The 24,197-nt window shown below is 42.7% G+C and overlaps 1 protein-coding gene across 1 annotated transcript in view; it reads left to right on the top strand.

The window, feature by feature from the left end:
• Positions 1-24,197, top strand: part of NPSR1 (neuropeptide S receptor 1) — a 376,437-nt gene that overhangs the window by 330,485 nt on the left and 21,755 nt on the right. Inside the window, exons 7-8 of the mRNA XM_075589097.1 lie at positions 9,021-9,113; positions 13,424-13,604. Of these exons, the coding sequence (XP_075445212.1) occupies positions 9,021-9,113; positions 13,424-13,604 (274 nt within the window). The remainder of the gene's footprint in view (positions 1-9,020; positions 9,114-13,423; positions 13,605-24,197) is intronic.

Raw genomic sequence — 24,197 nt, 5'->3', positions numbered from 1 at the left:
AACAGGATATCGGGGAACGGTCCGTGCAAACACCAGTTTCTTCCGGTGATACCAGAGGCAGGAGAGCAGACAATCGAGGGGTCTACAACCCACCAGCTCGGGAGATCCGGTCAACCCGATCGGAAGACCCTTTCACATCTCGGAGGGTCCCTGGTACAAACTCCTGCAGAGACGCCCGTCCCGGGTCCGAGGCCATTGGATCACTCAAGGGAGGCCTCCACCCACAGTATTCCCCGAGAACCTGGACTTCCGTCACCCATCCGGTGGAGAGGATACCACCACCAACCAGAAGGGAGGATCCCATCCAACAGCGGAGAAGTCCAAACACCGAACCCCGTCGAGAGCTTCCGCTGACGACCGAGTTTGCGGACTCAGGAGATGAGATGGACTGTTCATATGGCAGAACCACTGCCACAGCTTCTCTCCGAGGGGACCACAATCCGTGGTTAGTCCCAGCATCTCTGGAGGGGAAAATAGTAAAAGCCATGCTGGACTCGGGATCTGGAAAAACCCTGATCCTAGAGGGCCTAATTCCAAGCAACAGATTATCCTATGACTCTCCTTGGAATATCGAGTGTATCCATGGGGATACAAAGAGATACCCGACGGCAAACATTCTACTGCGTATCAAGGATCAAGAGGCTAGCCTACTAGTGGGAGTTGCTACCTGCTCCTGTTCTACTTGGCCGAGACTGGCCCTACTTCAAAACATTGTTGGCCCCTACTCATACGGAGCCTACTTCTCTGGTACCGGAGAAGCCCGGAGACTTGTTTCCTTTTTCCCCAGAGATTTTCCCCCGTAGACACCACGTCCCAAAGACACGTAAACAGAGACGTGCGGAGAAAGAGGACTGGTTAAGAAAGGCTGGGACTCTTGGTCACATTAGTCAGCCCAAAGGACTGCAGGTCATGGCCGGAGATGACCAGGGTAGGGAACAGATGGATACGGGAATTTTGCCAGACCTGGATCTTCCTGACTTCCGTCAGAGGCAGAGGGAAGACCCAGCTCTGGCTAGACAATATTAGAAGGTGGTACAGGTCAACAACAAGATAATGGATGAACAAGGTGTAAGAGTGTTTCCACATTTTGAACTGTTGAATGACATCCTATATCGTGTGAATAAGGTTACACAAACAGGGGAGGTCATTCGACAGATGCTAGTCCCTAAAGGGTTGATTAAAACAGTGTACACCCTAGCCCATACTCTCCCATGGAGTGGTCATTTGGGCAGAGATAATACCACGGACCGCATCTTGTCCCAGTTTTACTGGCCAGGCATACATGGTGACATCATGGAACTATGTGAGACATGTCCTGAATGCCAGTTAACTAGCCAAAAAGGACAGAAGCCGGCTCCCTTGGTCCCTCTGCCCTTGGTAGCCGTCCCATTCGAGAGAATTGGGGTAGATCTGGTCGGACCTTTAGAACCTTCTGCGAAGGGACATAAATTTATACTCGTTGTTGTAGATTATGCCACCAGATATCCTGAGGCCTTCCCTCTGAGATCAGCCACTGCTAAACAGGTTGCTCACAGGCTGTTAGAACTGTTCTCTAGGGTAGGACTTTCCCAAGTAATGTTAACTGACCAGGGAACAAATTTCATGGCAAAGTTAATGCAGGATGTCCTGAAGTTATTGGAGGTAAAATCCATCAGGACCTCAGTCTACCATCCTCAGACTGATGGATTGGTAGAGAGGTTTAACCGTACTTTAAAAACCATGCTTAGAAAGTTTGTGGACACTGAAAAGCGAGCTTGAGATGAACTTCTCCCTTTCCTGTTATTTGCGGTACGAGAAGTTCCCCAATCATCCACAGGCTTCTCCCCGTTTGAGCTCCTATATGGACGCCAACCTCGGGGTATTCTCGACCTACTGAAGGAATCCTGGGAGGAGGAGCCCTCCCCCTCCAAGAATACCCTTCAGTATGTCATAAACCTTAGAAACCGCGTAGACATGATAGGTCGGTTTGCTAAGGAAAACCTCAAATCTGCTCAAGAACGTCAAGAGAGGCAGTACAACCAAAATGCTCGCTTGAGGGTCTTCCAACCTGGGGACCAAGTGATGCTACTACTACCGACATCAGAGTGTAAACTCCTTGCGAAGTGGCAGGGTCCTTTCCAAGTTCTCCGCCGCACCGGGGAGGTGAACTATGAGATCTCTCAACCAGGGTCCAGGAAGGGTAAACAAATCTACCACGTAAACCTCCTGAAACCCTGGAAAACGATGAGATCGCTGTTCATCCACCCTCGGGAAGGAGAGACGGATTTGGGTCCACAGCTTCTAAAGGGTAGTACGTACAATGACCATCAGGTTCCCATGGGAGGGCAGTTAACAACGGAACAAAGGTTAGACCTACTAGAATTATGTGACCAGTTCCCAGATGTTTTTTCTGAGCTGCCAAGGCAGACTGATTTAGTGTCCCATAGGATTGAGACAGAACCTGGCGTAAAAGTATGGTCCCGTCCCTATAGATTGCCAGAGGGCCGAAAAGACCTGGTAGAGAGGGAGATAATAGACATGTTGGAATTGGGCGTGATCGAGGAGTCCCAAAGCAAAGGGTGTAGTCCTATAGTGTTGGTCCCTAAACCAGATGGGAAGGTGAGGTTTTGCGTGGATCTGCGAAAGGTAAATGCTGTATCCAGATTCGATGCATACCCAATGCCTAGGGTGGATGAATTGCTTGACTCTCTTGGTAAAGCAGAGTATATCTCCACCCTAGATCTCACGAAAGGATATTGGCAGATACCTCTAGCGGAAGAAACCAAATGCAAAACTGCCTTCGCCACCCCTCTTGGTTTATACCAATTCGTTACTATGCCATTTGGGTTACATGGGGCTCCAGCCACATTCCAAAGGTTAATGGACTTGGATGACATTGTCATCTATAGCAGACACTGGCAGTCTCATATAAAAAGGATAAGGGCAGTCCTAACATCCTTAAGAGAAGCAGGGCTCACTGCAAATCCAAAAAAATGTGCCCTGGGTAAATCCACTACAAAATACTTGGGCTATGCCGTTGGGGGAGGGATAGTAAGGCCACTAGCTAGCACGGTGGCTGCCATAAAGGAAGTCCCCACCCCACAGACAAAGACACAGGTCTGCTCCCTTTTGGGGTTAGCAGGGTATTACAGGCGGTTTATCCCCAAGAAATATCTGCACCCCTAACAGATCTGACAACAAAGAGTGCCCCGACCCAAGTTAAATGATCTTGGGAGTGCCAAGACGCCTTTGACATGCTAAAAAAGTGCCTGTCAGAGGGCCCCGCTCTTCGGAGCCCAGATTTTAAAGAGCCCTTCATCATCCAGATGGATGCCTCAGAGGTAGGACTGGGAGCAGTGCTGTCCCACCAATTTGATGGTGTTGAACACCCCATACTGTTCATCAGCCGGAAGCTGTTCCCAAGGGAAGTGAGGTATTCCGTCATTGAGAAGGAGTGCCTCGCTGTAAAATGGGCAATTGAGGCCTTGAGACATTATGTCGCTGGAGTACACTTCACCCTGGTCAATGACCATGCACCCTTGAAATGGTTAAACACCATGAAGGACACAAACTCAAGGTTGGCCAGGTGGTATATGGCCCTGCAACCCTTCTCTTTTGATTTACAGCATAGACCTGGAAAGGACCATGGAAATGCTGATTTTTTTGTCAAGAGATGGAGTGGAGGGTCGGGCTTCAGCCGTGTGGGACCCTAGCCACACACAAACAGGGGAGGTATGTGACAGGGTGAAGTCAACCCCTATCAGTTATGCCTGGGAAACATATGTCTGAGTGCTGCATCCAGCACTCAGAAGGTTAACTCAGGAGGAAGCTAGGTAATCAAGAGGTAAGCTGACACCTGATAGCCAGCAAGGTAGAAAGGGATCTTGTTACTGGCAGTAGCTGCCTGCCTTAGACCTGAGCACACTGCCATGTGAGCTGTTAGCCAGAGGGATTCACCAAAGCTACTACTTCAACCAAAGTAAGGATTGTTCATTTGTTTTCCTGACTGCATAAAGTACACTTATGGTTTGGTTATGGTCTAGCCAGCCAGCCTGCTAGATAGTCCTGGTGTGTTAGTCAGATCTCCAAATGTGGAGCAGGTTTTGTTTTGGTTTGAAGGGACAGTGTACCCCCATGTTATGTTATGTTGCGGAGAAATAAAGCCACTGAACGTTTTCATTATACTGAAACTACACGTGTGGACTGTTCCCTGACCTCGGCTACAGGCCGTCCTGCCACAGGTACATTTTAAGCTAGGTTTTAAAATGGAAAAGGATGGTGCTTGCCGAATATTAAAGGTGCAGTTCCATATAGTCGGCCAGTTACATTTTTAGAGGCCTCTAAATGAGAGAGAATGTGTCAATCAAATGTTTTCTTTATGCTTATCCTAACTTATCATTATGTTAGAGCAAATAAAGCTATGGGGAACGGAATGGGACCGAATACAGAGCCATGAGTTATAGCAACAGATCGTAGAGGAGTATTTGGCAAAAGAGACACTAAAGGAGCGATGAGAGAAGTAGGAAGAAAAACAGGAGCGGACACTGTCACAGATACCAAGAAAGTAAAGAATGAATAGGAGAAGAGGGTGGTCGATACTCAGTATCAAAATCAGAGGAGATGTCAAGAAGAATCAGAATGGAGTAATTTTCTAGCTATTTGGCAATATGGAGGTCCTTAGCTACTTTTATGAGCACGCTTTCAGTTGAGTATGCTGTACAAAAGTCTGATTATAGAAGGTCAATTAGAGTTTGAGAGTTGAAGACATGAAGTATGTGTAAAGAAACAATTTGTTCCAGAGGTTTAGAAGCAACGGATAAGACAGGGTGATACAGTAGTTAGAAGGGGAGGAAGGGTCAAGGGTGTTTCTCTTGAGAATAGGTTTGACAATAGCATGCTAAAGAAGATATGGAAAAGAGCTAGAGCATAGATGAGTTAAAGACATAAGTGAGAATGGGAACCAAAGTATAGGCAAGAGGTTTAAAAAGATAGGAGAGAATGGGATCAAGTCTGCATGTGGTTAAGGTTGAGCAGAAGAGCAGCTAAGACGCTCCTTCCTCTGTAACTGGATATAAGGAGTCTAAGGTAAAAGGATGCGGATTAGGAAAAAAGGACAAATGGGATTTTTCTGCAGACAGCTTCCACCTTGCTCTTAAGATACATCATCAAGTCTTTTGATGTAGTAGATAGAACGTGTTGTAGAGGGAGTCAGAAGAAAGGAGTCAAATACAGAGAAAATGTGGCCTGGGTTATATTTGTGCGTATTTATTAGAGATTTAAAGTAGCTGTGTTTGACAAGAAAATTAGCAGAGTTAAAGCAGGACAGGAAGAATTTGTACTGAAGGAAATCTGCTAGAGAATTCGACTTCCTCCAAAGGCATTCAACAAAACAAGTGCAGGAGAGAAGAAAGTGAGTATGCATGTTTAGCCAGGCTTGGGCGCTGGAGCTCAATGAGTGTTGGCATACAGGTGGAACATACTGTTCTAGTGAGGGGCAAAGACCCGGTTTTAAATTGTGATATGGATGGCTGGGTCAGAGGAGGATGATAGGAAAGAAACGTTAGATTTTAAGCTGGATTCCAAAGGCTGAGCTTCAATGGAACAAAGGTTGTGAGTATATCTAGCAGAGACAGGGTGAGAAATGTGAGAGAGGCAATGTAACGGTATGAGGTAACCAGGCTATATAATAAAGGTTAAGACCTCTGGTTACCTCTTAAACCGGGGAGTCCCTGGTAGCTACATTAGCCCCATAAGCCAGGAACCAGGGATAATACATGTGGAAAATAAAGTGACCCCTGCTTTTTTCTGTTTTCATGTTCCCTTGGCCCTAGAACTGTGAGATTTCTTGTGTGTCTGTTTTAGGTGGGATGTTTGGGTAGAAATACAATTATTTTGTTTGCAGGAGTTCAGGGGCCAAAGTTACCGGTAGCCATTTAATTCTCCCCACCGAGCAGGCATGATTTGCCCGTACACTGGGTGAATTACACCGGGGCAACGCAGTGTGTCCCCCGGACTCCTGTATTTCGAGCCCAGATATCCCAAATCCATTTCTCTTATAAGTATAAGTTTCCCCACAGTATATACTTTATTACAGTGTACTTTATAATGTGTTATACATTTATTATAAGGCTCTATGCTGTCAGCCAGTGCATCTGTTTAAGGTGCCAGCAAGTCTGCATAGAGTCTGTAATTCAAAGAGGAGATGGGATGTTGAGAAGTGTCGGGGTGCTAAGTGGCAGGGCAGGGCAGAGTAAAAAGTCCAGAGAACAGAGACCCCCTGTGGGGAGGAAACTCTGCTTTGCCAGACTCAGTGGAGCCTGCCCAGTAGGTGGCAAAGGGTTAACTGGGGGAAGCGGCAGAATGTCTGCGCGTTTCTCATTGGTCAATTCGTATGTCCCACCCATGGGGCTTCCCGAGCTGGCTTGGCACGCCCCCTCCTCTGACATCAACCAAAGGACAAGCCCCTATTCCTATTGGCTGGAGGGGAGGACTACCCATGCTCCGATTGGTCGCTCCCCCTACCTCCATGCTGAACATAGAACAGCGAAGTGTATGTAAGAAGATGGACGAGTCAGAGAACCAGACCTTCTTTTGACTTGAGTCGATGAAGCCAGGGAGGACTTTTAAAGTTGCTCTGTTCAAAATTGCAGAGCAACCGGCTTCGTTTTGAAGCTAGAAAAGCCTGCCTCGCAGAGACTAAGTTCCGTCTTTTGTGTCCAAGTTCTACAAATCGAAGTAGCGGTCGCAGTCAGGATTTCTTGCCGAAAACAGTTCCAGGACTATCAGGACTAGGTCCTGGTCAGGATTTTTTGCTGAATCTCATCCAGGACATCTGGAACAAGGTTTCTATCAGGGTAGGTCCTTGCAAGCGGACATCCTGCACCTAGGAAAGGCTAGATCTCAAATCCCACACCCCAGTAAGTGTGCATATTTCTGTATTTTGAGTTTTGTTGTATTTCTGAGGTTTCATCCAAATAAACCCCATTTTATTTCACTGCCTTGTTTTGCCTGTTGAATTATCCCAAAAATATAAATATGTTAAAAGACCTGGTCTACCATGACAGGCAACATGCGAGGATGTTATGGTCAAAGAGTGAAAAAGGAGAGATTGAGAAATCAGACAGAGTACTAATATGCATTTATCCTTAATTATATCATACCGCACTGTATTAAATTTTGTATAAAATTTGTATAAAGTGTTGCAAACCTGGCTGGTTCTAAAAAATATACATAATTAACTTAAGAAAATGTGCAGTTTAGTGGTTCTTATGGTTTCAATTTTCCTATATTTACAGTACATACATAATTATTCAACTTGAAATTAAGAAAAGTTTTTAATCTATGTAGCGTGAGCCTAATATTCCATGTGGCTATATATTATCCACAACAACATACAATATCCTTGCAATTTACCATGTAGTCATTCAGGGCCTAACCCACATGCAGAAAATAGAGTTTGAATGTGTTTATTAGTGTTGTACACCACTTACTCATTGAGGGAATGACAATAATTGTATGTACTGTACATTAAGGGCATTTATGATTGTATGCTATTGAGGGAATTATAATAATTGCATGCTTGCTATTACAGTACTTGGTGTAATTGCAGTTAATGCACCAGCAATCTGTTAAAAGCCATACTTTAGGTACGACCGTGCTGACTTCTGTGTAGGGAAATCAGCTTAACCCATTGTGTCTTAGTTGGGTATGTAACATTTGATGGGAGTATCTTTAAACGGTTCACTGAGAGATTTATGGGTTGATTCAAAATAACCCAAATCAGCCGATCGCATTCAAGTCAATGGCAATTTTCAGCCATTTGCTGTACAATCCACCACTTCCGAGTATATGGAATCACCTTATTGGGAAGAATGCAAACAAAAATTATGTTTTGGTGGTGTTGTTCCTTTTGGTCTCTGATGCTTTATGTACTGTATATGTCTAAAGCTTGTGTGCAAGATTTATTACATTGGGCACATGATTGTTAAGCAGATTTAATTCATTTGAGACCTGGCAAATTTTGGACACAAAAAATAGGGCAAGATATGTGGAGAACAGAACTCCTGTTATCTCCTATTGACACTTTCCAAATCAGAAAGTGGTGCATAAGGGGCAAAATTGAAACAGAGCAATTTGATCATTTGAGGTGTGTTGAGCCAAGGGCTTTTCCCCTACTTTTGCTCTAGAATTGACAATACAGTACATCTCTCCCCATTAACTTGCAATTGCAATTTAGCCTTTTTCGATTGAGTCTTTGAGGGTAATTTAACAAAGTGGGCAATCAAATGCACCGAATGTGACAAGCATTCATTAAGGAGACATGCCTCTATTGAAAGCACAAGGGTTTTTTTATTCTGAAGTTCATTTTCAAGTTTTACAGGAAGAATCCTTTTTTTACATAGGGAATTTTGAGCATGGGAGGTCTTTTAATGATTTTTTTTCTTCCACTGACCCATTTCCTCCGTGACTGGTTTCCACAAATAAAATCATTACCAGAGAAAAGCAAACTCTAGATCAGGGGTGGGCAACTGAAAGGCTCTAGCACAGATGGCTCAATCATTGGCTCAGTCAATGACCGAGCCACCTGTGCCAATTCAGATATATCCTTAAAACCTGCCCTGTTGGTGGCCATTTTTCTTCTTTAATTGATCTGGTGGTGGTTTTTTGCACCATGTGTCTCACAGCAGGGAGAATTGGGTTTTTAACCTATAAACAAGAATTAGAAGGAGCACACAAAAGACTGTGGTAGAGTCAAAAAACTTCAAAGTGTATTGAATTCAAAAGCAATAAACAAGAATCGAAGAAGCACAAGAATTTTAACCTTTTTAACCTAACTTTGACCCAAGATCTTCTGAACTTTTGGTTTTAAATTGATCAGACTAAACAAAATAAAACATATTATTAAAAAAAAAAAAAATACAGAATATGTGTTATTCAAGTGAATTCTCAATCACGGTTAACATGTAACATGGATATCCAATATTTGACAAGAAAGATACATTAAGATAATTTTATTTTAACGTATTTCCTTTTTTTCTTAGATGGAAATTGTTGTGCCAGTTATGCAAGTCATCGAGGACTCATATCAAAGGCCAAAATGAAAGCTATTAAATACAGCATTGTAGTTATTCTTGGTAAGTAGATTTGTTTCTTGAGTAGCAATGTGAAAATAAAGTGCAAATCTACCTAAAGCCTAAACTATAATTTACCCACATGGTCAATGAAAAGATTTTTTTCTTAGCTTCCAAATGAAGAAACATGAATGAACTATTTATAGTACACATATTTTAGTGTGCATTTTGTTAGTAACAAACAATAAATAGCCTATTCTGCATAGTCATTCAATAACCTTTGAGGTACAGCAGCTGCTTGTGAATATGGGCCAGAATGTCTTAATATAATATTAATATGAGAACTGTTCTTCTGCATATTGGGTAGATTTATAATTTTTTACTCAACGTTTTTATGATATACTAGGTTGGATTTGTTAAATACAAGACAAGTCATACATACAGTAGGCATAATTTTAATTCAAATTCACACTTGGAAAATATGGCTTTTTCTTCCAGACTCCTAAAAATGTGCAACATTTGAGTGGTAATCTGCAAAAGAGGCAGATATCCTTAATTCACCATTTGCAAAAAAAATCCCAAAACATTTACCTTGTACAATATTAGCAACCAAAAAGATGTACTGAGAAAAATACCCTCTTCATTAGACAATATTTTCTCAAACTTATCGTAGATCATAAATAGGGCCCAGGAATACAGTATTTGCCTATTCCATTTGGTAATTAGAGATGTGGGAATCATTGAAAATAAGATCCATGGATTTGTTACCAAAATCGAACCTAAAGTGCTCATGATATCAATAGGCACATTGGATATTCCTCTCTCTCTCTCTCCAGAAAAAAACATACTTCAAGGTCTAGAATTGAATCTATGCGACCACTGGGATAAGTCACTGGCAGGACAACTGGATTCAGGGCATCTCCCTGCTTGACATTTTGATGTAAAAAATGTCCGACCGCCTGCTCCAACAGGCAAATGCCGACTGCGCACTCCCGTGCCCGACTGCCCACTCCGACAATAAGTCAGCTCTTATAAGCACATATTTAAATGTCCCACATGGGACATTTAAACATACGTCTATCGGAGCTGGCTTGTTGTTGGAACTGGTGGTTGAGTGCAGGGGCGTGGGACATTTTTCTGTCAGTGCGGGAGCGCGCAGCGGACATTTTTCACGCCAAAATGTCAAGTGGAGAGCTGCTCTACGATCCAGTGTCCTGCTGGTGATTTGTGCCAGCGGCGACATGCATGCCGGCAGAGAGCTGGCGGTGTTTTGCCCGCAGCCAACCATCCTATGCCCCTATATGGAACACAAATGAGTAAAATTTCTGTTCTGAAAATCAGCAGTAAACTTGTACTGACCTTGCCCAGTGATAGTGATGATGATGATCCTGAGCAACAGGCTTAAATCTTTGTGTGTGCAAGGACACCCATCGCACCACCTGTTATAGTGCCTGGGAGAGAATCATCAGATACTTTTCAGTATTGCAAACAGGAAGGCATGATGAACTGGCTCTACCTTTTATGTAAGCTCATAGATGTGGAAGTTTTACAATAGTCATGAACTTCTGCAGGGACTGGCAAACAAGCTATATTAATGGTGATACTGTATGTGTATTTTCCATAACATTGTCAACAATATGTAACTTTCTTTAAAACAAAGTCGCAAAATTCTTAATAAACTGTATAGCAAGACATTATCGCTTCTCTACGTCACACTATTAATTATACTCAGAAATAGATGAGTCTATATGTACAATCCCACAATGTCATATTTAGGCACAATGTTTGGTACTAATAATTATTTAATTTTTTACTTATAACTACAGTGATGTACACCGAAATGTAATATTGAGTATCTCACCCAGTTAGAATTCACTGTAGCAAAAATTGATCTTGATGGAGATTATATTTTTTTCCACCTAAACTGCTATATTGCTACAGGGTTTTTCCAATAAAGTGAGATAATGCAGCTGTGACACTATTGCACGAAACATCCCATTCAAGTTAATACTTGAAAACAGCACTATCACATTTTATTGAATAAGCCCGATGTATGTTGCTAACAATATATGTTACTAAGAAGCCAACAAAAAGCAAATCAGGGAAGAAGTCAGCCAATTAAAAATTCAGTAAGATGATACCAGCAAGCTTAAAAATATTGGATCAAGAACTTTGTACTAAGAGAAAATATGTTAAATGTGAATATATAGCAAGAATAGCAAACGCCTATATAGCTAAAATTGGAGCAACTCCGTGATAATGTGAAAATTAGGAAATAATATGTGATACAAAACTCAAGCTTATGCACTGAACCCTATCTTGCATCTTTCTGGTTGGGTGAAGCAGATTTACAGTATTTCCAATGACTATATCCCTCTTAGACAGATGTGGAAACCTTTTGCAAGAACTAGACACATTTTAGACTTTTCAATTGATGATATAGTACAGTAGTCATGATATTAAACTCTGACAAAAAATGAACACACCTTACTTTAAAAGCATTTTGGCACCAACTTTCACAAACATTTCACAAAAATATTGGAAAAATGATTTTGCCAAATATTTGAGAATTCTGCAATATACAGTTCATATAAAAATGTGAGAAGTGCATATTTTTTGACCCTGCAAATCAACAAGTAGCCTTCACTCAAATGTTTTACCAATTTGTGATTTATGCTGTGAGAATTTTCGCGACGTGAACCTGGACAGATTTGCACATCTCTACTTGGGCCCTGATTGAATATTCAGTGAAGCCGTATGCCCAGTGCTGCACTAGGGATTTTAATTGAAGTCCCATTCAAATGAATAGGGCTAAAACCTTCTTCAGTCCCCAAAAGACTTCTTCACAGCCTATTGAATGGGGGCCTTTGTGGTACGTGTATTCAATCTGCCCATTTTTCATTTTCTCTATAGTTCTCTTTTCAAATCACACTGGCTCCAGCATTCAGAATTAGCAACCATTATTACTCCCGCTAGCGCATTGCAGCGGGGCATACACCAAACACTAACTAGAAGAACTGCGACTATAATGGCAAAAAGAGGTAGGGCTAATGTGAAAAGGGGGCAGGACTTACGCACCAGCGGACGCAATGTTGGCTACTACCTCTGTATGCAACTGTAACACTTCTCTTTTTTTCAGTGGGAATATTTAACCATACAGTGTTCATCTGCTTTATAATAGCATGCCCATTTAACGTGCTTTCTGTGGCTTTCTCATTCTTGCTTTTGGGTACTTAACTTGCACACTGGTAGGTTACCTCTTTTCGTACAAATTGAGAGATAAGTTATATTAATATAAAATATCAGATATCCACTTTATACACAGATATTTATCAGTGCATATTACTAATGGATTTATCATTCTAATTAAAGCCGGAGGAACCCCTAGCTCCCACCCTGTTAAACTAAAATGGCGGTAGGGGGCTTAAAAAAAATCAAACTTAACTTGAGATTTAAAAACTATTCCAAAAAATGACTGCATACATTGCTATATTTTTATATTAAACTGTTTAAACATCCATGTATTACAGACCGGAGAGAAAGCCATCTCTATTTGAAATTCAGCAAATCACTGTATTTTCCTCTACCTTGTACATACTAATACTTGCATTGTGAATTTTCTGGTCGAATAATTAATTTTGCCTTTATTTAAATGCTATACCATGTACACCAGCACTATAAAAAAAATACATTATTATTGACAATATATTATAAATATATTCAGAGACACATGCACATGAAACCCCCACTATTTACAGACGTAACCAGACTTACTGTCTTCAGAGGGGCAGCTGAAAAAGCTTAAAGCCGCTGCTCCAGGAATAGCGCTGCAGGGAGTCCAAGCTTCCAGATTGAACTCCTGCAGCAATAAATCCTCCTTTCAGAAGTTTGAGTTGAATTTCGGAACACGTTTTTGAATCTGAGGGAAATTTGAGTCTGAACCCAAGAACGGCTCATCCTCAAAACAAATTTAACTCGGCAAGCTTTTGAGTTTACGTTTTGATTTATTTCTGAAAAATCAAAAATGAAAACCAAATAAGTTGCAGAAAAACAAAAAAACTAATATTTGGTTAGGACCGAAGCCAACTCAGCATTGAAACTCATTCCACTTCTTGCATCTGTTGGTGAGCACAGAACCCTGGAGAATTGAATATACAATAGGATATACATTAGCTGCTTATGCCGAGTGGCATACTGAGCAATTGAAATATTTTTTATTTAGCATTAATTGAGATTATACAATAAATACTACAGCAATAATACAGTGAGGTATTGTTGTCAGTCACATTAATGTATACATGCCGTACACCCTGTAATAATTACTGTAGGTAGGTAGGATTTAGCACGATATTACAATTTGTTTCTTTTCTCAGCTTTTATACTGTGTTGGAGTCCCTACTTTCTCTTTGATATACTAGACAACTTCAACATGCTACCCGAAACCAAAGAACGAGTCTATGCATCTGTGATTATTCAGAATCTACCAGTTTTAAACAGTGCCATAAATCCAATAATTTACTGTGTTTTCAGCAACAGGCACTGCCGCTTATCCAGGTAAGTGGTAGTTTAAAATACCATCAAAATTAACGTTGATTATACCACATTTTTATTGGGAACTTTTTTAAATTGTTAGTGAGATTTTCTTACCATTGTTTAAATAGCACATATTACAATTGCTCAGTGTATAGGATTTTAAAAGGAAAATAATATGGTATTGTATTTATAATTATTGATATTGATTGATGTTCACTAGTACAATACTGTACACTGTAGACATAGAGTATCAAACTCACAGACCCAAGATGGGCATTATCATTTGCAAAAGGGAGAACAGTATACCCATATACAGAGTGCACTCAACATCTTGGAATTAGAACTCAAATTGTCAATACTGGAAAGAGATGGGAATCTATCTCCACTAATATATATCTTTATTGAAGTAACAGAAGAATAGTTTAAAACCTATTACAACAAACAGCGCTTGTTAATTAGGTGCGCCCTATATATGAAGACACACTGGTATATTCTGCGACATACTGTAGTGTCCATAGTTGATTTCTAACACTCACGTGTAATAATGTAACTGATCCACCTGGGAGGGATACATTAATCATAAATGTGATGTGAGAAATAATAAAACATATATAATAGTGATGTGATCCATAAAAGTGTGCAAATAATGATACCAGTATTATTTATAGTGTGTAGTTGATTCTTATGCAATCTGCACGTTTCATTGTTGAAACCAAAATACACACATGTTGAAACGAAGATTGCTACAACATGAATACACAGTTGCAGCAATTAACCCCCACTCTCAGTAAGCTTTGTAATCTGCTCACTTGTTTGTTACTATATCCATCGCTTGTTATCTAGTCGACAGAACATAGTAGAGCAAATAGGGCTATATTAAGATATTACTATAGGAAGCTTGGTAAAAGTAACAAAATAGCACAGCTGCTGATTTAGTGTAGGTAAATGATTAGTCTGTCCTCCCATTAACTATGTGTGTATGGTTACTGCAAACCATCGCTTTGGTGTATGGCGTGATCGATAGTAGCTCCATTCCTCAGTACAATAGAATGCAGGACCCTAGCTGCTAGTGGTTGCCTTGATGGCCCACATGTTATTTAAGCTTGCTAAACAGGGATACATTTAGATATAAACATGGCAGAGTGACTAACAACCTTTGTTGCAGTCGCGCTACAAAACATGACCGTGACGTCATCTTCACCCGACGTGCGTTTCGTTCCGTATGGAACGATTTCGGGGGTGGGTGTGCCTCTCTGACTGAGAGTATTATAAACCCACATGTTACCATGGTAACCCGCTCCGAATTCGGAAGAGGGAGGGGAAAGAAGGTAAATAATACGTCTAAGTGAATCTTAGTCTTCAGAGTATATCGAGTTGAATTTATTACAGAGGTAGCTATCCTGTGTGCAATTAACAGCACACTGATGGATTTAGAGGTAATTTCTCTCAAACAGGGATACATCTCTGTTACAGGCATGTTACTGCTTGCAGGTTTCCCTTTACTTGTTGTTGATGCTTTTTCACAATCTTTTATACTGATCACAGTATCATCACTTACATCTGAAGAATTATCACATTCATCAGCACTACCACCAACAGTGCCACCTCATTTAAGGAAGCTATCCAACTGATCTAGCTGCAAAATAAAATCAGAGCACATCTGTGTTTTGCCAAAAATCATGGCTGGATAAAAGGCTGGTTTAAAGCTTTTAAATGAGACATCTGACAGGTACAGAGCAGTTATAGAGTTACTGACGCTGTTTCTTTTGTACAGTGTTCTTTCTATCCAGGGTGTGCTGATGTTGTTCGACTAGAAGGTACTCTGGCAGTGGCTGGCCTCAGTGGCCTGGTTGGCAGAAACTAAATGTGTAGAAGTTTGATCTTCCTTGAAAGGAATTGACAAAGTATTGTTGTTATTATTATTATTATTACTATTAATATACAACTATAATAAAGTAGATAATAGACACAGACAGTAGAGCAGTACACACGTTACTGAGACCAAGCCCCAGCCCAGGAAGTGGACATAGATAGGGGTCAGTCCAGGTGGTCACATTTTGTAAAAGATTATTTCAAACCATTGATTTCAGACAATCAATCAGCCTCAGATGTTGGATGTTAAAATGGTTGTTTTAGTAAATGGTAACAAGAGATATAAGTCAGATTTGGTCCACTCTGAACATGAGAGTAACCAAGTAACCTCATCCAGTCACTCGTCGCACCATGACTACGCCATCTGCCAATTCCCTCTGCAACCCGTTTCACCACACTTTGACACTACCTAATGCAGCAAGCTTCTGGCGGCTGCCAAAGGGCAAACACTACTGTACATGCGGTTTGTGTATGGCACAGGCCATCTTGACACGTTAGCCTCATATATAAGTAATGACTTCAACCACCTCTCAGCTTTGAACAACCATTACTCTCTAATCTCTGTCACTTGCACTTTGCCTCTAGTTACCATACTTATAACTGTAACCCATGTTTCTCCCCCCCCCCCTCTGGGAGAAGGACTGAATTACTATCTTAGTGTGGTGCTGAGGCATACCTGCTGGTTCAGGAGAGCTGAGTAGCCGCGATGGTAAGGGGCAACAGGATAGGCTTTGGTGGTCTCTGGGTTCTTGCTCTTTGGATCAGCGCCTCCAGCTGTGATGGGATCCTAGGATGTAGGATGTCAGCTCCCTCACAGCACTCCCTGCCCCTCCTGCCCAGGGACTGACACCCAGGCAGAGTTATGGTGAACAAGTAGGTTTATTTGACATACTGCAGCAGCTCTTCATACAGCATAGTTCTTGAAGTCCAACATCCCAGGACTTCAGGATGGTGCTTGCCCGATAGTATGGGGCCTTGAGTCTTGGTGGTCCTCAGGCCTGAGGTGGGCCAGCTGAAACATGCAATGGGAGAGGCTGACAGCCCATGGTGTCAGCTTGGAAGGCAGAGCAAGACTGTAACTTTGCAACACCCATGAATTAGCTTCAGGAAGGGGCGGGCTCATGAACTGTACCCATCACTTACAAGTGGGTGGAAATGGGGGTCAATGGCCCATAGATTAACCCATGAAGGCCCTGAACTTACTAGGGACTTACATCACAGATACACGGTGGGGGAAAGAAAGGTACTTATGGACATACCATGTTACATAACCATAACCATAATTGCTTAATTTCCCCATTCTCTACTGTCATCTCCTTCACTCTATAGCTACCAACTTCTTTTGCTTCTCACATCACACCACATCACACCAAACACTAAAGAAAAATAAACCATATCGTATTCTCTCTTCCTCTTTCACTATTACTCCTACTCTGTGGCAACATGTATCCCAATCCTGGCCCTATCCACATATCAATCCTCTCACATCCCATACACTGCCCAAAGTCTCCTTCTCACCATGCATTGTTGATCACTCCAACCAAATCCTCAGTATACCTCTCCCTTCCCTTTTCTTGTGCCTTATGAAATGCACAATCTGTTAATTTCCATCTCTGTCAAACTTCTAGCCATTATAGAAACCTGGCTCACCTCCTCAGATAATGTCTTTCCTGTGCACTCTTTTACAGAGGTCTCTCGCTCAGCCATATCCCCAGTAAAGGCAATAGACAGGGTGGACAAGTTAGCATACTACTTTTCCCATGCTGAACCTTTCATGTAATACCTCCTGTAGGAGAACATGTGCAGAGGTACACAATGCAGACTGTTGTAAGGTGAAATTATAACAAGGCTTTATTGTGCCTGTTGCTTTAAACAGCAACAAAATCAACATAAGCGAAATAGTGAGCCAACCGAAAACCCCTCTCTCTGCTTTGGAGACTATCTATACATGTAGCTCAGCCCTCTCTGACTGGGTTGGTTAGCAAAGCTATTTACCAGCCCCAAATCATGGAGACATTTATCAATACACATACATAGATAATAGTCTTATACGAAAAAGTCTTATCTGTTAGCTGGGCTGCTGTAGGGGAAGCTTCTCTGCTCTCCTGGAACCGCACCCTTGTGTGGACAGAAAATGTCAGGCTCCAGGTTAGAATCTTGTGCCCTTTGTCTTGTGGTCAGCTTGTCGCTCAAGACATCTGCCCTTCCTTGGTTCAGCCCAGTTGTGGACAAAGGAATCTCTGCTCTGTCTCCAAGTTCAGCTCAGGTGTGAGCAAAGGAGTCTCTCTTCCTGTCTCAAAAGACAATCAGGCAGGTGGTGTTAGTTAATTGCCTACCAGCAGTTAACTACCACACTGCTGGATTAGAGGCACATTTGTGAACAGGGATAAGTCCCCTGTTACACCTCCATTATCCTTTTTCTCCCTCATCCTTCAAAGTCCATGCTGCCAGTCTCTTTTCCACCATTTACCTTCATGTCACAGTCATCTATTGTCCCTCTGGACCTTCATCCCAATTTTTTCACAACTTTGAAGCCTTGCTTCCTCACTTCCTCTCTTCTTACAAACCTAATGTCATACTGGGAAACTTTATCATACCTATTGACAATCCCACTGCCATTTAAGCCACCCATTTTGTCTCCTTAACCTCCTCCTTTGTTCTCTCCCAGTCGACCACCTCTCCTACTCACTATAATAGCCACTCACTTGATCTGGTTTACTCCTGCTACTGCTCTGTCTCTAATCCCTATGACACGCCCTTTGTTCTCTCTGATCATCACCTCCTAACTTTACACTTTCACATACAAAAATCTACATACTTTTAACCCCTTCCAATTTTTCAACATCTCTACAACCTCCCCTCTCTCCCATCTCTACCCTTTCCTGTCCCAACCTAGCAACTTCTCTATACAACAGCATAATATCATTAGCCTTAGACAAGACCACACGTCACCTCCGACAACCCAATCCAATCCACAACCGTGGCACACACCTTTCATCCGCTACCTCCAAAAGTGCTTATGCACTGCAGCACGTTTTTGGAGGAAATCCTGCTCAAAGGCAGACTTCCTCCACTATAAATGTATGCTTTCCTCCTATAACACTGCCCTCTCCCTTGCCAAGCAAACCTACTTTTCTTCACTCATACAAACTTTGTGCTCCAACTCTCAATGACGATTTGCCACATTTAACTCCCTTCTCCACCAATACACCTACACCCCCTTCTACTCTCATGGCCCAAGACCTCACCACCTACTTCACAGACAAGATTAAGTCAATAAGACATGACATTTCTTCATGTAAAGTTCCACATGCAACACATACAGGTATCTGCCACATGCCTATGTCCTATGCCAACACTTATGTCCTTTTGTACACCTAAAACAACTCTCAGCTCATTTTCCCCTGCGACCAAGAATGAGGTGTCCATGCTCCTCTTATCATCTCACCCTACAGCATCGACACACTTTATTCGAGCAAATGCCCAGTTTGTACCTGGCAGATACCTGGAATGTGCCGCTCCTCACCTCTGACAAGCCCCGTTGCGTTTGCCTTCCCAGCCACGGTTCATGCCTGGCTGACGGGGGCCTGATCTGTTAAATGATAATGATCAGGATTTAATAAGCTGCAATGCTTCGCGTGTCAACCAGATGGCATAAATTCATGACTTGTAATGCAGTATATATATATATACAGTACTGTATATACACAGTATATATAAATATATATATATATATATATATATATATATATATATATATATATATACTGTATAACAACAACCCCTATAAGCCCTAACATACAGTACTGTACACATACAGTACTGTATATGCACATACATAAATGATACTACTGTATGGGCGGCGGGGGCGAGATGTGTTTGCAGCAGAGAGAGATCCGCTGCTCTCTCTCTTCGCAAACATCGGCACATTAAAAATTATTTTAAATACATTTTTATTGATAGTGTACATGTGCAGGGAGTCTCCGGAGCTGAACCGCGTTGGTTTCAGCTCTGGGGAACCCCTGCTCCCCGAGATACAGCCCCCTTTATGAGGTGCCGGTATCCCACTGCTTGGTTTAAAGGTCCCTATCACGTGATCGCGGCCTGTAAACCAAGCAGAGCAGAGGGATACCGGCACCCCCTAAAGGGGCCTGTATCTCGGGGAGCAGGGGTCCCCAGACCTGAAACCAGTGCGGTTCTGCTCTGGAGACCCTCTGCACATGTACAGTATCAATAAAACACATACAGTATACAGTATAAATAAACACTCGTTCTTTACCTTAGCGGCTATGCGCTATGGTAAAGAAGCAGCATTTCTGTATTTTAATAATATTGTACAGTGAGCAGGGGGTTCCCTGAGCCAGAAATTAATGCTCAGGGACCCCCCCTGCTCCTGCTCAATATTATTAAAAATACAGAAATGCTGCTTCATTACCATAGCGGATAGCCGCTAAGGCAATGAAGGGGTTAACCCACCGTGACCGCTTTATTGTGGGTAGTGGGGATTGGTGAGGGGGGTATTTGGTCCTTGGTGTGAGTTTAGGACTTTCGGGGGGGTTGCGGGTGCACTTAACCCCTTCACGACCGTAGCAGTTAATACCGCTACGGTCATGAAGGGGTTAAGCCCTCCCGCTACCCCCCCGCAAGCCCTAAACAAGCACCGTTGGGGCTAATACCCCATTCACCCACCCCCGCTACCCACAATAAAAAAAATACACACACACAGCAGCCGCCAAAAAAAATAAAAAAAAATCTAAATAGATAAATAAATAAATGACAATAAATACATTTGAAATACATTTTTATTGATGGTGTACATGTGCAGGGTGTCTCCGGAGCTGAACCGCATTGGTTTCAGGTCTGGGGACCCCCTGCTCCCCGAGATACAGCCCCCTTTAGGAGGTGCCGGTATCCCTCTGCTTGGTTTAAAGGTCCCGATCACGTGATCGCGGCCTGTAAACCAAGCAGAGCAGAGGGATACCGGCACCCCCTAAAGGGGCCTGTATCTCGGGGAGCAGGGGGTCCCCAGACCTGAAACCAGTGCGGTTCTGCTCTGGAGACCCTCTGCACATGTACAGTATCAATAAAACACATACAGTATACAGTATAAATAAACACTCGTTCTTTACCTTAGCGGCTATGCGCTATGGTAAAGAAGCAGCATTTCTGTATTTTAATAATATTGTACAGTGAGAAGGGGGTTCCCTGAGCCAGAAATTAATGCTCAGGGACCCCCCCTGCTCCTGCTCAATATTATTAAAAATACAGAAATGCTGCTTCATTACCATAGCGGATAGCCGCTAAGGCAATGAAGGGGTTAACCCACCGTGTCCGCTTTATTGTGGGTAGTGGGGATGGGTGAGGGGGGTATTTGGCCCTTGGTGTGAGTTTAGGACTTGCGGGGGGGGTTGCGGGTGCACTTAACCCCTTCACGACCGTAGCAGTTAATACCGCTACGGTCATGAAGGGGTTAAGCCCTCCCGCTACCTCCCCGCAAGCCCTAAACAAGCACCGTTGGGGATAATACCCCATTCACCCACCCCCGCTACCCACAATAAAAAAAATACACACACAGCAGCCGCCAAAAAATAAATAAATAAATCTAAATAAATAAATGACAATAAATACATTTGAAATACATTTTTATTGATAGTGTACATGTGCAGGGGGTCTCCGGAGCTGAACCGCATTGGTTTCAGGTCTGGGGACCCCCTGCTCCCCGAGATACAGCCCCCTTTAGGGGGTGCCGGTATCCCTCTGCTTGGTTTAAAGGGCCCGATCACGTGATCGCGGCCTGTAAACCAAGCACAGCAGAGGGATACCGGCACCCCCTAAAGGGGCCTGTATCTCGAGGAGCAGGGGGTCCCCAGACCTGAAACCAGTGCGGTTCTGCTCTGGAGACCCTCTGCACATGTACAGTATCAATAAAACACATACAGTATACAGTATAAATAAACACTCGTTCTTTACCTTAGCGTCTATGCGCTATGGTAAAGAAGCAGCATTTCTGTATTTTAATAATATTTTACAGTGAGCAGGGGGTTCCCTGAGCCAGAAATTAATGCTCAGGGACCCCCCCTGCTCCTGCTCAATATTATTAAAAATACAGAAATGCTGCTTCATTACCATAGCGGATAGCCGCTAAGGCAATGAAGGGGTTAACCCACCGTGACCGCTTTATTGTGGGTAGTGGGGATGGGTGAGGGGGGTATTTGGCCCTTGGTGTGAGTTTAGGACTTGCGGGGGGGTTGCGGGTGCACTTAACCCCTTCACGACCGTAGCAGTTAATACCGCTACGGTCATGAAGGGGTTAAGCCCTCCCGCTACCCCCCCGCAAGCCCTAAACAAGCACCGTTGGGGCTAATACCCCATTCACCCACCCCCGCTACCCACAATAAAAAAAATACACACACAGCAGCCGCCAAAAAATAAATAAATAAATCTAAATAAATAAATAAATGACAATAAATACATTTTTGAAATACATTTTTATTGATAGTGTACATGTGCAGGGGGTCTCTGGAGCTGAACCGCGTTGGTTTCATGTCTGGGGACCCCCTGCTCCCCGAGATACAGCCCCCTTTAGGGGATGCCGATATCCCTCTGCTTGGTTTAAAGGGCCCGACCACGTGATCGCGGCCTGTAAACCAAGCAGAGCAGAGGGATACCGGCACCCCCTAAAGGGGCCTGTATCACGGGGAGCAGGGGGTCCCCAGACCTGAAACCAGTGCGGTTCTGCTCTGGAGACCCTCTGCACATTTACACTATCAATAAAAATGTATTTTAAATGTATTTATTTATATTCATTTATTTATTTATTTATTTAGATTTATTTATTAATTGTGCTGCTGCTGCAAGTCCTAAACTCACACCAAGGGCCAAACACCCCCCTCACCCCCAATAAAAAAAATTCACGCACAGCAGCCCCACAATTAATAAATAAATCCAAATAAATAAATAAATACATGAAGAGAAATAAATATATACTGTATATATATACTGTATATATATACAGTATATATATATAATAACAATCCCTATTCATATACAGTATATATTGTGTATATATATATACTGTATACATATATATATATATATATATATATATATATATATATATATATATATATATATATACAGTATATATACACACAGATGATGAACCAATATACAAATACATGTAGAATGGTTATCAAAATCATACTGTCCTACAAATAACGCTTCTCTATACAGACAATAATAATAATCCATTTAATAATCCTAACTGATTTTACAATATAAAACATAACATTCCAATCCACACAGTACATTGCATTTACATTGTATAAATGATGCATAAAATCTATGCACCATATACATTCTGCAAATGAATGTTAACAATATAATTGCAAGCTACTCTACCAGTAAATACAAACACTTCCAAACAAGTCAACTATTTTAACCAATCAAGTAAACAAAAATCAATATATACTGTAAGTACCAACCAGAAAACACAATTTAAAACCAAAGCTAACCCTTACAATACCAAGGATTACATCTATCTAATTGTAAAAAACCTTATACATTATACACAGCATTGCAATGTACATGATGAACAATACAGTACATTCCCTGTATCTCCCTGCCTTCAGTGTAATCTGTTTAAAGCCCCCTCCCCCCTAATGTTTCTGTTAAACAGATTACACTGAAGGCAGAGAGATGTAAAGGCCTAAAGCCCTCTCCCCCCTAATGTTTCTGTTAAACAGATTACACTGAAGGGAGAGAGATGTAAAGGCCTAAAGCCCCCTCCCCCCTAATGTTTCTGTTAAACAGATTACACTGAAGGGAGAGAGATTTTACAGAAACACACATTAGGGGGTAGGGGGCTTTAAACAGATTACACTGAAGGCAGAGAGATGTTTCTGTTACCAGTAAATCTCCCTTCCTGCATTGCTGTCAGTGCAGTGTATGTAAATGTGGGGAGGGGGGGGGGGACCCAATGTGCATACTGTGAGGTCTAACCACCCTCACCCCCTACCCACATACCGTTACCCCCCCCCCCACCCTGGCCATGACCCCTCCGCTTCTGCAAAACAGACACAAAAATTAAAACATACAAAGTAATGTCCCCTAACCCCTTAATCACCATAGCGGTTATTAACCGCTACAGTCATGAAGGGGTTAACCCACCCTCACCCACCACTCGGGATGCCTACATACCCTCCCACACTAAACCCCCCCCGTGAGGCCTAACCACCCAGTCAGTACCCACAAGGGAGGCCTACCCACATACCGTTGGGGAAACACCCCACCCCCAGTACCCACACTAAAAACAGTACAATGACCCACAATAAACAGCATTATATTTATAAAATACATTACCCACCCCCTGTGCCCCCCCATAAATACAAGATTTATCCTTTTACATACAGGGTTCATAACGCAGCCCCACGCTAGTCCCCGGTGGGCTGGCAGGGCACCTGGACAGACATACAGTTTACCAGCAGCCCTTTTTACACAGGTTCTGGAGGCCTGCTGGTGGATCCTGCCAGCACCATGGCACCCAGGTGGTCTCCTTGGGTCACCGTGGGCCACAATTGGGTCTCCACGGTAGGCCCAAGGATGTCTGGGAGCCCCGGGTCAAACCCACAGGTGTCTGCGGGGCCTCGGGTGGTTCCCTCGGGGGTCTGGGGAACTCATGGGTGCTCACTACGGGTCCGCGGTGCCCCCACAGAAGTGGGACCAAACATCATCATCCCCGCA

The sequence above is a fragment of the Ascaphus truei genome, chromosome 2 (assembly GCF_040206685.1).
Source record: "Ascaphus truei isolate aAscTru1 chromosome 2, aAscTru1.hap1, whole genome shotgun sequence".
Classification (NCBI taxonomy): domain Eukaryota; kingdom Metazoa; phylum Chordata; class Amphibia; order Anura; family Ascaphidae; genus Ascaphus; species Ascaphus truei.
This window is presented reverse-complemented; position numbering and strand designations above follow the sequence as displayed.